Source organism: Lissotriton vulgaris, chromosome 1_1 (genome assembly GCF_964263255.1).
Source record: "Lissotriton vulgaris chromosome 1_1, aLisVul1.2, whole genome shotgun sequence".
NCBI lineage: Eukaryota > Metazoa > Chordata > Amphibia > Caudata > Salamandridae > Lissotriton > Lissotriton vulgaris.
The window spans coordinates 809,615,623-809,629,962 of NC_141685.1; the positions used below are offsets into that span (position 1 = coordinate 809,615,623).

Consider the following 14,340-nt stretch of genomic DNA (forward strand, 5'->3'; position numbering starts at 1 on the left):
CCCAGCAGAACCCAATGGGGTGTTCTGCTCTTGAGGGTCTCTGGAGAACAGGGACACTGTGGGTTTACTTGGACCAGGGCTGGGGGGCTCGGTGCAGAGGTGTTTTGTCCAGGGGGCCGCTGCTATCAGAGGCTCTTACGTGATGTTGGAGACCTTGAGAGGGGAAGAAAACAAGACTGCAGGGCCATGGAGATCTTGACATCCCTTGTCGGCAGGTCGGTCTTGGAGTCGTTGACGCCCTCTCTTGGCACGCAACAAGCCTTGGTCATTGCAACGGGTCCAGTATTGCTGCAGGGAGGCTCACTGAAGGCTCAGCGTCTCGACACTTGGGGAAGCAATGGGGCTGACCTTCTGGACTCTGTGCGACCTCCTCCTGGTGAGGCCCTCTCTCTGGGGACCTGGAGGGAAGCAAAACGGTGAACCTCGCAGATGCGGTCAGTGCCTGCAGGTGCTGGGGAGTGGCTCCTCCACCCCAAATATTTGCTGGTTGCTGAGCTGCTGGACAGTCTCCAAGGGTTTGTGGAGGATGTACAGGTTTTGGACTTGTCAGTCTCTGTGATTGTTAAAGGGCAAGCAGCCTGGCAGGGTTTGGCACCAATCTTTGGTACATCCTCTGTCCTCCCTTTGTTGGTCCTTCTTGGTCCTACCTCAGTTCCCAGTAGTAGAATCTGAGTTCCTGATGTCAGGAGGCCACCTAAATACTGAATTTAAGGGTGTTAAGGGGACTGTAAGGTAGTAGCCAAAGGGCTACCTACCCCTGGGAATGCCTGCACCTCCTATTTGGCCACTTCCTGTGGAGAGTGGGCATAAACCTGAACCAGATTTCCTAGTTCAACTAAAAACATGATGGTGGAACCCTTCTTTTGTGGTTCACTTCAGGTAGCCTACCTTAGGGGTGTGACTAGCCTGAGAGTAAAAACCCCTACTGACCAGCTACTTTTCCCACCTGTCCTGGTGCCAAATGGGCCTCAGGGCAGGGGGTGGCATCTCCCAGGTCAGGGGGAAGCTGGGGTCAAATATCCAAGGTGATAGAGGCTTTGAAGCCTCTGGCCTTGATATCCTAAATCACTAGCCATCCTGCTGGAGGAGGTGTGATCACCTTCCGCTGGAGCACATTGTTCCTGTCCTCTGAGAGCACGGGCTGTCACCTACAGGGGGTCAGAAACTCATCTGTGGTAGCAAGCTGATTGACACCAGTCAACCAGCACACTAGCGGACTATTTGGTTTACAGTTGACACCTCCAAGAGGTTGTAAATTGGAACAACGAGTTCCTCAAGAAGGACTACCTCAACAACGCGATCACTACAATGACCACATCTTAACCACAATTTTTTTTAGCACGCATTCCATTACCACTAATTTTTGTGTTAAAGGAATGCATGGTAAACTGAATCCCCCCACCCCTTAAAAACTAACTTGAACTCCTCCAACCTCCTAAAAACTACCCGAACCCCCACCCCATAAAAACTAATCAGAACCCCTTAAAACTACCCCTAATCCCTCTCATCCCCTGAAAACTATCCCAAACTCCTTCCACCCCCTAATAACTATCCCAAACTCCGTCCACCTCCTAAAAACTACCCTGTACCCCACCCCACCTAAAAATTAACCCGAACCCCTTAAAAAAAACACAAACCCCACCACCCCTTAAAAACTATCCCATACCCCTCACACCACCTAAAACCTAATCCAAATCCCTCTCACCCCCTAAAAGCTAACCAAACCTCTCCCACACCCTAAAAACTACCCTGTACTCACCACCCCCTAAAAACGAACCCAAACCCCTAAAACTACCCCAAACCCCACCACCCCTTAAATCTATCCCATACCCGTCAATCCCCCCGAAAAACGACCCTGATCCCCCCACCCCCTAAAAACTACCCTGAACCCCTCCCACCCCTTAAAAACTAACCTAAACCGCTCTTACCTGTCCTGTTCCTGCCCTTCGCTCCTCTCTAGCCGCCCATCCAGAACACTAGACCGACTTAGCCTTAACCACGCACGTTAGCCTTAGCCATGCGTCGTCGTTCGGGCAAGTCGTTGTTTGGCTTGCGTGACTCCGGAACTCGTTGTTGTGGAGTCGTTGTTCCGGATGTTTACCCCTACAAGATGCCCTCTGGGTGCATGTCACAATCAATCTAGTCCAGATTTATTAAGACAAGGCGTTTGATACCAAAGACCATTATTTTCAGTGAAGCCATTATGTAGCTGGGTAACTTGTATTGACCAGTGCCCAGTACATATGTTTGAGATGGCTTCCTGAACACCTGCAATGTCGTGGCAATGGAAGCAGACATCACAGGGGAATATTTGCTCATTCAGATAAGTCATTACATATAATATACTGCACCCTGCCTTAGGGCTACAATGCCTGTTGTAGGGGTGACTTAAATATAGTGCATGCAGTGTGCACAGGTATGGCACACAATGTAGCATGTCATTTTATTACAATTATTTTCACCATTTTCATGCAGCCTGCAATGGCAGTCTGCATGCAATTTGTGTGGGGGTCCCTTAGGGTGGCATAATACATGCTGCAGCCCTTAATGACCCTCTTTAGTACCCATGCCCTGGGTACCAGAGGTACCTTTTCCTAAGGACTTGCAGGGGTGCTAAAGTCCTTGCCAACTGGGTTACAACTAGACATTTACCTTGTTTTAAGGGAAGAAGTTCTAGCACTGGGGCCTGGTTAGCAGGGCCCCAGGCACTTTCATTCGAAAATCATCAGTACTAGGGAAAAAGTGGAGGTGACCATGTCAAAGGGAGTAACTTTCCTACATCCGGTTATTTCAGACAGCTGGAACAATATAATTTATTGATCTGCATAAAATAGCTAATTGATGCTGTGCAGGCCACTTAAGAGTCTAACCTGATGTGAGGAGATACAGTACTCATCTGACACTACCCTCTGTGAATGTTCTTGTTAGTTGCTAGTTTGAACAGCTCTGCTTTTAGGGGTTTTCAGAAACGTAGGCTGTTAGTTTCTGCCCTTGGAATGGATTCAACTTGTTTCATAGTTTGGGTCACTGTACACTCAAGAACCAGACTCCATGCTCTAGAGGCTGGAAATCGTCTGGTTGAATCATATTAGAGGAGAGTGATGATAGATCTCAGGTTGAAGCATAAACATGGGCATGTTTATGTAAGTATCCCTGGGGCTTAGCTTCCTTTACTACTTTAGGCCCATCCTTGCCATACTTTATTCTTTTTTGCACCCACCTTCAGAATAGCAGTGTTGTTTGGGATAGTAGTGACATCTGACTCTGGACTGTGAATTGCAACTTAGGAACAAATTGCACTTTGTAGTACGTTTAGTTGTACTGCATTAGTTCTTTTCATGTAATACAAAGTGCTAAATGTACTCTAGCTTAGACCTGGAGTAAGTATAGCACCACACATGCCAAGCAAACCTTTATTAGAAAATAACAGATTAGCACATGTTGCTAACCACTGGAAATGCAATACCCTTCCATTGAAAATTATGGTGGCAGGGACATAAAAACATTCAAATAGGAAATGATGATAAATTATATTAACTTAATTTGTCTCTTAAAATAAATAAATAAATACATCTAAATATATATATATATATATATATATATATATATATATATATATATATATATATATATATATATATATATATATATATATATGTGTGTGTGTTGTATTTAATGTAGGTAATCAACCAGAGAGAGGGGGAAAAGTATAAGGAGCCACTCTTGATTCCTCTAATGGCAATATCAAATAAACAACAGAAGAGTGCAGCCATAAGAAAAGAAGAGCCGGAAAAAGAAGTCACTCTTGTTTGCAAAAAGAACCCTCACTCACCAACCTACTTGGTGACATGCTTCATCATTGGGTTTCCACCAGAGAGGCTGATTGCCTCCTTTTTGTGCTATGACGCCTGACTACAGCAGAGCGGGTTTTTTTGGTAATGCAAGTGTGAAGAAATTAGTGGAAGTGATTTAAAAAAGTGCTTAGTTCGTCCGTAAACAAACTTTATTCGTGGAGAACTAGGCACAACTTAAAAACAGTGCAGTGGATGTATCAGAAACTGGCTAGATTGACCAGATACATCCGTGGTGTTAAAAAAGGGGTGTGGTCAACATGTTTCTGCCTCCATTCGCCTTTTGCGAGGTTTTCGAAGGACCAAAACACCACAGCGGTATGCTCACGCTAAGGCGCATCCTAACCTATGGTGTTGAGAAACCGATATGACTTACGATTTGAGTAGAGCCTTCAGCATAAGTGAAAGCCATATTAATCTGTGAAGAAAAGAAAACATACAAAAAGACAGCACAGTCACATAACAGTACATATATTGTGGTTTGTGTACTCGAATAGTCCGAAGGTGACCATGCTCATGCCGTTTGTATGTGGTTCTTCATAGTGCCACTACAGGCTTAAATTTAGAAGGCGATAGTACCTATCTGTGCTCGTGATGTGTACCTAGTTAGCACTAACACGTTGTGCTGTTCCTGTGCCTTTTTGAGGTACCAAGCTCTAATTCTAGCTCTAGTTCCGGCGTGATATTTGTAATCAAAAGCGTGCTTTAGTCCTGCACGCCGATGCGGGCGTTGCCGGTCATTCAGATATTTGATCAAGTATTAAGAACAAAAACTAAAGGACATGACTGAACTGTTGGAATCACAGGATACGAGCGAACGTGGGGCTCGTGTTATCCATAAAATAGGCAGACTGAAAATACGGAGGGGGTCGGGCTTACTTAAGGTATCAGGTAACCTTACACCATGGGTCCTATTGGGGGGCGGTGGCTTGTAGTCACACGCTGTAGAGGTAAAATCAAGTGAAAAAGAATGTTACTCAAATCACAGCCATTATATTTTACCTTCGAAAGCCTGAAGAGTGTGGGGATTCAATACTCACTACACCAAAGCCAGCGCCCATATGGAACCTGCATACTCCCTTCCTGAGGATCCCATGGATGTCACCATGCTGGGTCGAGGAGTTTTTAAAGCAGCTGCACGACCTAGACCACATCGGGGGCACTTGCGGCACGTAGACGGTGACGTAATGAAGTCCCGGCGTGTGCATGCGTCAGATGTACGCCTCCGAAGACTAGACCAGAACGCTTCTTCTAGTTGGAGACGCAGTGAATTGAATTTAAAAAGCTTTAGCAAGTTAACGCTTGCGAGAGAATGTTAAATCACAAGCGTTTGCTTAGTGTGAGTATCCTACGGGTGTGCGGGCTGAATTTAAAAGGAGTGTCATTTAGTATAACATATAATTCTCTGTGTATGCGTGATGGTTTAAAAGGATGAACCAATAAGCACCATTGGATAAAATAGTCAGACCCATATAATCTCCCATAAGGTGGTGTTCTGCTCCAGACAAACTATGGAAGCATTAAATTATAGTGTATGATACGAATCAACATATCTAACATATGTAACAAACCTCATAGTGTATAGTCCTACAGGTGTATTGCCAATTGTTAGGGTTTCAATTCGTTAGATGGAGACTCTGCAATTTGTATCGTGGGGATGTGTCAATCGTCAGTGACCTTGAGGGATGTTACTCATAATGATAATTACTTGGAACCCAGATAGTGTCAAGATAATGGTTTTGGACTCTGTCAGGGTGTCTAATAGATATGTGTCCAGGTGCTGATCTATATAAGACATATATATGGTATGGCATGAACAAGAGGACTAAGCTGTTTCAACGGCATAACACGGAACCTCACAGGATGTTATCGTTAAGTCCCTGTGTGTGTGTTGCAAGGTGGTAAACCCACTGCTGTTCCTTCTCGAACAGTATCTGTGATGAGTTGTTCCCAGATTGTATCTGTTACATTACTGTCCAACGTAAATCATTTGTTGTATGATTGGACTGTAGAAAATGTTCAGTCATCATGGTTGTGCTCTTTTTGCACCGGATGTTACTTCGGTGTTTACACACACGTTCTTTTACTTTGGTGTGGCCATGCCCACATACCTCTGTCCACATGGGCACGTGATCAGGTAGACCACGTTGGTTGAATTGCAATTAGTATGAGAGTACTGTGTCCAAGGTTCTCCACTTTCCAGGACAAGGGTTTTAGTGGGTGCGTATAAATGGCAGACGCTACAATTTCCAGAGGGGAAATGTCCAAGGACTCTAGGCAGACCCCAAGCATTGAGTACAGTTGGAGTTTCCTCATTCCCAGTTTTTTTGGGCGAGTGTGTACTAGGGCGTCCCTAATGCTTCTGGCCTTTTGGTAAGAAAACAACGGTTTTGTCCATTTTCTCTTGTTACTTTCCAAAATACTGCATTGCTTGTTTATTGACTTGGCAATGTCATTAGAGGCAACATTATACGTGGTAACGCAGGTCAGTGGAACTTCTGCAGTGTGTTTAGGGTTGTCTTCAAGCAGTGCCTCCCTCGGTTGGTTCCTTGCCCGTTTGCAACCCCTTTTCAGGATCCACTCTGGGTATCCCCGCCTTTGGAGTTTATTCTTTAGGTCTGCCGCGTGAGAGCAGTAATCCTCTACCTTGCTGCAATTGCGCCTGATCCTCAGATATTGGCCATAGGGGAGATTCTCCCGCAGGTGTCTGGGAAGAAAGCTGGAGAACTCAAGTAAGTTGTTTTTAGCTGTAGGTTTATAGTGGGTTTTCGTGGACAATTTCCCTTCTGACTTGGAGATAACCACATCCAGGAAGATCATTTCCTTTTTGTGTAGGACATGTGTAAACCTTCAGTTGGCATAACGGGTATTAATCCATTTGAGGAATTTGAACAAGGGACGTTCTGGTCCTTGCCAGATAACGAAAATGCTGTTGATATATCTTCACCAACAAGATATACCAAACGTGTAGGGGTTGTCTGTAGTTAGGATATGTTCAAAATCATGAACATAAAGTCCCACTACACTCGGGGCAAAGGTGCTGCCCATAGAAGCCCATGTTTGTAGGAATAGGTCCCCCTTATAGTCAAAAAAATTCTGTTTGTGGGCCAAAGTGGCACATTCAATGATAAATTGTTTGGGGGTCCGGTGTACCCAGGTAGCTTCATTAAGAGCCTCATTCAGTACCCTGATGGTATCATTCTGGGGGATGCTGGTATAAAGACTCTCAATGTCTAGTGAGACCAGAATGGTAGAGTCTTCATCCACTGTAAGATCTTGCAGGAGGGCTAAGAGGCTCTTGGTATTCTTGAGATAGGTGGTGGTCTGCTGAATGAGGGGCTTCAAGAAGAAATCACAAAAACGCGACAGGGGCTCAACAGTGAGCGATCCTATCCCTGAAACAATAGGACGTCCAGGAGGAGGCGTTCTATTTTTGTGTGTCTTAGGTAGGGCATAGAAGTTTGGAATAACTCCTTGACCTGTCGTCAGGAAGTCGGCTTCATGCTTAGTAATATGCCCATTAGCCTCAGCACAGTTAACCAAGTTGGTAATCTGTGCTTTGAGTTGTGGAGATGGGTCAGAGGACAATGGGGTGTAGTTTTTGAGGTCACTAAGGTGGCGCCTGCACTCCTTGTCATAGTCCATTGTGTCCGGGATGACCAGGGCCCCACCCTTGTCCACCGGCTTTATGACAATTCAGTTGTTGGACTGTAGGGACTGAATTGTTTGAAACTCTGCCGCACTAAGATTCTTAAAAACTGTAGTTTCCTCAAATGCCTCAACATCATTGAATACCGCCTGTTCAAATGCAAGTATTTCAGCAGGGAAAGTATGTGGAGGTGGGTGGAATGTGGACTTGAGTCTGAGTCCTGTATTACCTGATGAGTTAGATGCCTCAGGAGGTCCCAGTTTTTCAAAGTAGGCTTTGAGTTTGAGTTTCTTAAAGAACTCTGATAACTCATAGTGCAACTGGAATTTGTCTAGGCGTGCTGTTGGGACAACACCGAGACCTCTCTCAAGAACTGTAGTCTCGGTTGGAGTTAGGCTTACATGAGAAAGGTTGGTAATTAGGCTCTCTGGCTGCTTGTTCCCGCCTGCTGATCTTGTGATTTGCTACATGTATAGTTCCCCACTGCATCTTCCTGTTCCCAATGGACTTGACTTGTCCCTCTTATTTTCCCTCTTCCCCTCCGGCCCCTCTCCTCTCTAAAAAAGGCGGTTGATATGTGTTTTGTGGGTATGGGGAAATTGGCATAAATGCTGGGTTCCAGCCCATCTTTGGGAGTTGGGGATGCTGGAATTGGCTATGGAAGCCTACGGCCCCTGGTGCTTGTATGTCTCGCCATGTCTGTTGTGGGTAGTGTTGTCTGATTCTTCTCCTGCCCATCTGTCTGGGTCTGTAACTAAACCTACTGGAACCACTTGTTGTGGATGCATCATCTTCAGATATGTCTGAGCTATTTGTATTCCTTTTATTATTATTATTATGTTTCTTATATAGCACCAGAATCGACCCCCGAAGGGGTATCTCCGCGCTTGCCTTGGAAACCCGTCCTGGCTTTTCCCTGTGAGATAGCCCCTACAGGGCATCCCCAAGGTGAAAGCCAGGCATCCCGCCGCGGGGGGGGGGGCGTTGTGGAGATTAAGCAAGCTTAATGCCCAGAGTTGCAGAGTGTGAACCCATGATTAGGTCAGGCACCGAAGCGAGAACTATTGAGTCCATGGACATTTGAGCTCAAGACCCTGCCGCGTCGGGAATCGAACCCTGGTCCCGGGTCTGACCTCTGCTTCAGGGTCTGCCTGCTCTAACCAGTGAGCCACACTTCTCCCTTAAAAGAGGTATGTTCTCGGGGTCAGCATAGGGGTATACTTTGTTAAATGCAAATCTCTTCAGATTGTTCTGAAATTTTTGTGCCTTATACTATATAAGGTTGTCTTTATAGTCGTTAATTTCTTTATTTAATTCCTCAAGTTTCTTCTTATACCCTGTCGGTGTTGTCTTAAAAATGATTTTCGGTGTGTTGTATTTCCACCATCATTGCTTCAGATAGCCTCAGTGCGGTTTTTGTAATAAGAACCAGCCAGTCGCGGGTACAGTGCCATGTGCCAAGAAGATGCGAAGAGAGTTTGTAACCAGCAGGCCTTTGGGAGAAGTGTTGTTCCGCAGGTACTCGGTTAAAATCGTACCATGGAGAATGGTTTGAATCTTGTTACGTTTTTGCACCATTCGCTGGATTAAGAGATGGTCTGTGCTATCGCAGGACCTGTAAACATAGAGGGGCCAACCAAAATAGCATCCAACTCTGCATCAGTAAATGAAAGCCCTGGGATCTCCATATGGCTGCCAAAGTTAAGTCAGAGGTCCAAAAATAGTGATGAGGAAACTCTCGCAACTGTATGCTGCCTAAGTATAGGTAATCAACCAGAGAGACGGGAAAAGTATAAGGAGTCACTCTTGATCCCCCTAATGGTAATATCAAATAAACAATAGAAGAGTGCGGCCAAAAGAGAAGAAGTGACTTCTTTTGCCGGATCTTCTTTTCTTTTGGCTGCACTCTTCCGTTGTTAATTTGTATTTAATGTAACACAAGATATATAATCAACTTTTTTATTTGCAAATATGTAAAAGAGTACTAGGAGCAACTTTACCTTTGCAAATTTGGCTCCAGGCCCTTAATTAAGGGGGTGGAGACATGTAAGTCTACTCTTTAGTAACTTTGCATTAAGAAATGGTGAATAGCTAAAAGTAGTGAAGTTTGTACAAAATGTAAGAGCAAATTCAAATGAGTAAATCTACATGTGTAAATTTAACTCTGTGAATAAGACCTTCAGTGTTGTGCACATGTCGCAGTGGCTCTTGGGAATTAAACATTCTTTGTTGTCATACTAATCTTTATACGTGGAGGCACATATCAGCAATGACCAGGGACATAAAGCAGCAAGCCATAGCAATGTACTTCGGTCCGGCTTTAGGGGAATGCTGTATGGTAAGTGGATAGCATGGGAATGCATTTGCATTTGGGTGGAAGCAAAAAACTATAGAATAATATTGGTGTAGGTAAATCCAGACCTAAAGGTCCATGCAGGTTAATGTCTGCCCTTCTTCCACCTGTGCTGCCTGCAACAAAAAACACCCTATATTATCTAATTAACAAAGTCACTTTAATAGCTTTACAATATCATGTGCGTGGATGGGAGTTTAAAGAAATTAAAATAGTGAGCCTGCGTTTTTAGACCCTATTACTAGATCTTACGCACTACAAAAAGTCCATACGTGACGTCGACATGTTTCAGCCCCATTTGCCTAGCCAGGTCTAAGGGGCTTTCTTCAGGACCAGAAAAAAACACGTGTGTGCAAACACAATTTGTGTGGCACTAGTAAGAGGTTTACTATTTGTCCACTTATGGAAATTAGGTCGATAGTACCTGTAATAGAAAGCAGAAAGAAAAAGAAAAGAGGGATCTCTTTGAATACCTCCTTTTGATGCTGTTAAAGTCTTATCTAAACATTCCTATTCTATTGGAAGGTTAGTAAGATTAAGGCTCTTGTTTCTGCCATATTGCATGTTTCGCTAAATGAGAGATAATTCTGTGACTAGGAGCATGTAATGGCATATCTGTCTTACAAACACCGGATTGGATGTCATTTGTGAAGAAGTTGAACATTGAGGATCCGAAGCTTGATCCCTTTGGCAAGGAAGGGATTGGTTGTTGGGTGTTCCTCTTGTCATATACATGAAGTAAACCTACACAATACTTTTATTGGACTATTTGCTTGGTGCAACATAGCAGTTGAGTGTTGTGTATCTTGCCCCTGCGTAAAGAGGCTGCACATGTTTACATTTGCCAGGTACACAACACAAGTAGGACCTGCTGCGATTGGTCACAACAGCTGCTTGAGAAAATTTGATTACATTTTCTACTTATCTGAATCTTAGGATAGGCAAACAACCAGCCATACAGAATCTCATTGACTACTTGGAAGTCATGAACTTTAGGGTGTGACACAGAAAAATGTATGTGCAGTTAAAACACTGTGGCCATTGGTTGGGCGACAATGTAATAATCCTTCAATGTGACATTCTCTTTAGAAAGCTATATATGCAAGTATGTTGTTGCATTGAGATCTACATGTCACTGCCCTCTCTGGCAATTTTCAAAAGCTTTACCAATAATGATGTAAAATGATTGGTGGAAATGCAAACAAACAAAAGCCACAGTGGAGTCATTTCTCCCTCCCACAGACTGCAGCAGCCAAACCTCTTTGAACTCTACAGAGAAAAATGCATATGAGGCCGGTGTGCTAAGTGCTAACATCTTGACTCACCTGGAAAGGTATCCAGTGGTAGATTAGGGAATGTGTGATGTCCACTGCAGACCAGGATTGCATCAAAGATGGCTGACTCTTGTTTCCCCTCCTTCTCAGTGATGACGTCCCATTGGCCAGTGGTGTTAAAATCTGGGCGTTTTTTAATGCTGACCACAGATGTCTGGGGGAAAATTCAAAGTACAAACTGAATGCATCCATTTCAGATATTCTCAGTTGTTAGCATGATAAATGAAATGGCCTTTAGAAACGTTTAACAATTTTTACAGTGAACAGTTCCCCTTTTTGCTATAGACTATAGAGAAGAAAAAATTGAGGGCCATGTGTATGAAAATTCCATGTATAAAAAGTAGTCTCAAATTGCACATAGAATAGAAATTTGCAAACTTACCTATGTACTATGCACAACCGACATACCTTATTACTATTCATGAGGTAGGTCACAAATTGAGACTCACTCCGATAGTTGGACATCACAGGGATGGTGGCCTGCTGGGGTCATCAAACCACCGTGGTTTGTGATAGTTTTTTATGTATATAAATGTTATGATGCAGCGTGTTCAAATGAAACGAGGTACATTTAAAAAAAGTTTCTTTTAAAAAAAGTTTGAGAGTAATAGACCATAGCCTAGTACCCAACGAGCAAACATTGATGCATTGCATTCCAGGAGGAACGCCCTAAATATGCACTTTAAAAATAGCAATTTGTTATGCATTTCTAAACCCATTTTACGATTCAGTAACCATTGGCCAAATCACAAAATGGACATAAAAAATACATTTTACGGTTGCAAACACTGATTTATTGAGTCACAGGCTTTGTGGCCAGGGGCGGCTCACCAATAGGAGCACTGGAGAATTGCTCCCTGGCCGCAAAAGCTACCACAAAATAAGTACGTTATCTCACATTTAATAAATTAAAATAGTTATCCCGTATGAAACTATGTAAAATTACAGCCTGCCGGGTCGTAACACTATCGCAGGGCGTGGCCAATCATATTGATTAGCAGGGTGAGGTGGCTATGCAACTTTGGTGATCTGCGCATATCAGGCTGGGCAGTCTGTTGCCCTTGACCAGGCTGACATGCGCACTTCAGGTCTCAGCAATTTGCTCTGTGTCAGGGAGCCGTTGGGAGTACAAACGCATCCCAAAGGTCTCCGCTGGAGCGCTGTGTTCATCTGCTCCTGCACATCCTGGAGCTGCTTTTATGCGGTTTATAAATATAAACAGCATGAGAGGAGTGACTTGATTGGCTGTACAGGTGTGAATAGACCAGCGGTCCTGCATGCATTAAGAAAGGCTGGCAGAGCAGGGACAGCAGGAGGACTGCCAGGGGGCGGCACACATGCTAACTTACAAAAAAGTAGGATTACCGACATTATCACTGAAATATGAATGTAGTTTAATGCAATCAGATCTAATACAGCAAAGTAATCAGCTGCGGTCCGTGCAGGTAACTGCGTGGGGCAGGGAGGAGGCGGGCAGGGCGGTGAGGGGGAAGTCGAAAGATGACGGAATAGGGAAAATGAAATAAATAAATAAATCCTATTCCGTTTTCTGTCGACCGGTCCCCCCCACCCCGCCCCACTCCACCGAGCTTACCTGTAGTCAGGTAGTTGCAATAAGGTCTTAATGTAAGCCACAATAAATCAACACAGAATAAGGACAGCTGTGCAGGGGCACGTCTTTTGTAGGGTACAAGCAGTAGTGTATGCTCACATAATGAAACAGAAGAAGAGAAGATTGTGGCATTGTCGGTGGGGTTTACTGTTCTAAATACAGGTTTAGCGTCAGCATCCATACGATGGATGCCTTTCTTATAGCCCATCAGCCTCACTCCAACAAATTGTTTTAAGACTGTAGCATTGCAGTTGCCCTTTGTGACAGACACAGCACACGCACGCAAATAAACAGTCCAGTTCACTTTCTTGGGCTGCTTCCTGGAAGTCAGCTCTGTCAAGGGTGCAAGAATGCTGCTATATCCCTTGACAAACCTCCTGTAATACCCTGTGAGTCCTAAAAAGGCTCTCACCTCTGTCTGGGTCTTGGGAGGTTCCCAAGCCAGAATGGTATGAATCTTGGACGGTAGGGGCGCCACCCGGCCACTCCCAATCTGGTGTCCCAAGTACACCACAGATCCCTTCCCAATCTGGCACTTACTTGCCTTGATCATAAGGCCTACCCTCCTCCACAGTGCCTTCAACACTTCCCAGAGGTGGTGCAAATGTTCCTTCCAAGTGGCACTGCAATGTCATCTAGGTAGGCAGCACCGAAATCTTGCAGTCCAGCCAACACCTGGTTGACCAACCTCTGAAAGGTGGCAGGGGTATTCTTCATCCCAAAGGATAACACCCGGAATTGGTAGTGCCCATCTGGTGTGGAGAATGCTGACCTCTCTCTTGCCCCATCATTCAAGGCAATCTACCAGTACCCAGATGTTAAGTCAAACGTACTGAAGTACATGGCAGCCCCCAACCTATTAATGAGCTCATCAGCTCTGGGGATGGGGTGCGCGTCAGTCCTGGTGACTGAATTGAGCCCGCAGTAGTCCACGCAGAACCGGAGTTCTGGTTTGGCAGCGGGTGCGGCAGCCTTCGGGACCAAGACTACTGGACTGGCCCAAGGGCTGTCTGAGGGCTCAATCACCTCTAGCCCTTACATCTTGGAGCCTTCCTCCTGATGCAACTCTTACCCTATTAGTCACTCAGTACATTTTATGTTTTACTGGAATACTGTCTCCTATGTCCACATCATGGACGCACCGCTGAGTGACACCGGGGGTCAGGTAGAACGCGTCAGGGAACTGTCCCAACAGTTGGTGACAGTCACTCTGCTGCTTGGGGGTCAGGGAGTTAGAGAGGTTCACACCATCCACTGGCCCATCTTGCTCCTTTGCAGACAGGAGGTCAGGAAGAGGCTCAGTCTCCTCTTCCATCTCAGCATCTGTTGCTAGGAGCATGCCCACTTAGGACTTCTCAAAGTGGGGCTTCAGGCAGTTCACATGCAGGACCCGCAAGGGGTTCCTGGGAGACTGCAAGTCCACCAAGTAGGTAACGTTGCTCTTGCGCTCCACCACCTCAAATGGTCCAGTCCACTTATCCTGGAGTGCACAAGGCACCACCGGGGCCATGACCCAAAATTTTTGTCTTGGCTGACACTTG

The 14,340-nt window shown here is 45.0% G+C and overlaps 1 protein-coding gene across 2 annotated transcripts in view; it reads right to left on the reverse strand.

The window, feature by feature from the left end:
• The window catches only part of LOC147747926 (flavin-containing monooxygenase 5-like), a 418,557-nt gene that overhangs the window by 124,026 nt on the left and 280,191 nt on the right, over positions 1-14,340 (reverse strand). For both annotated transcript variants that reach the window (XM_086956872.1, XM_086956863.1), the window contains exon 4: positions 11,179-11,341. In XM_086956872.1, coding sequence (XP_086812998.1) covers positions 11,179-11,341 — 163 coding nt within the window. The remainder of the gene's footprint in view (positions 1-11,178; positions 11,342-14,340) is intronic.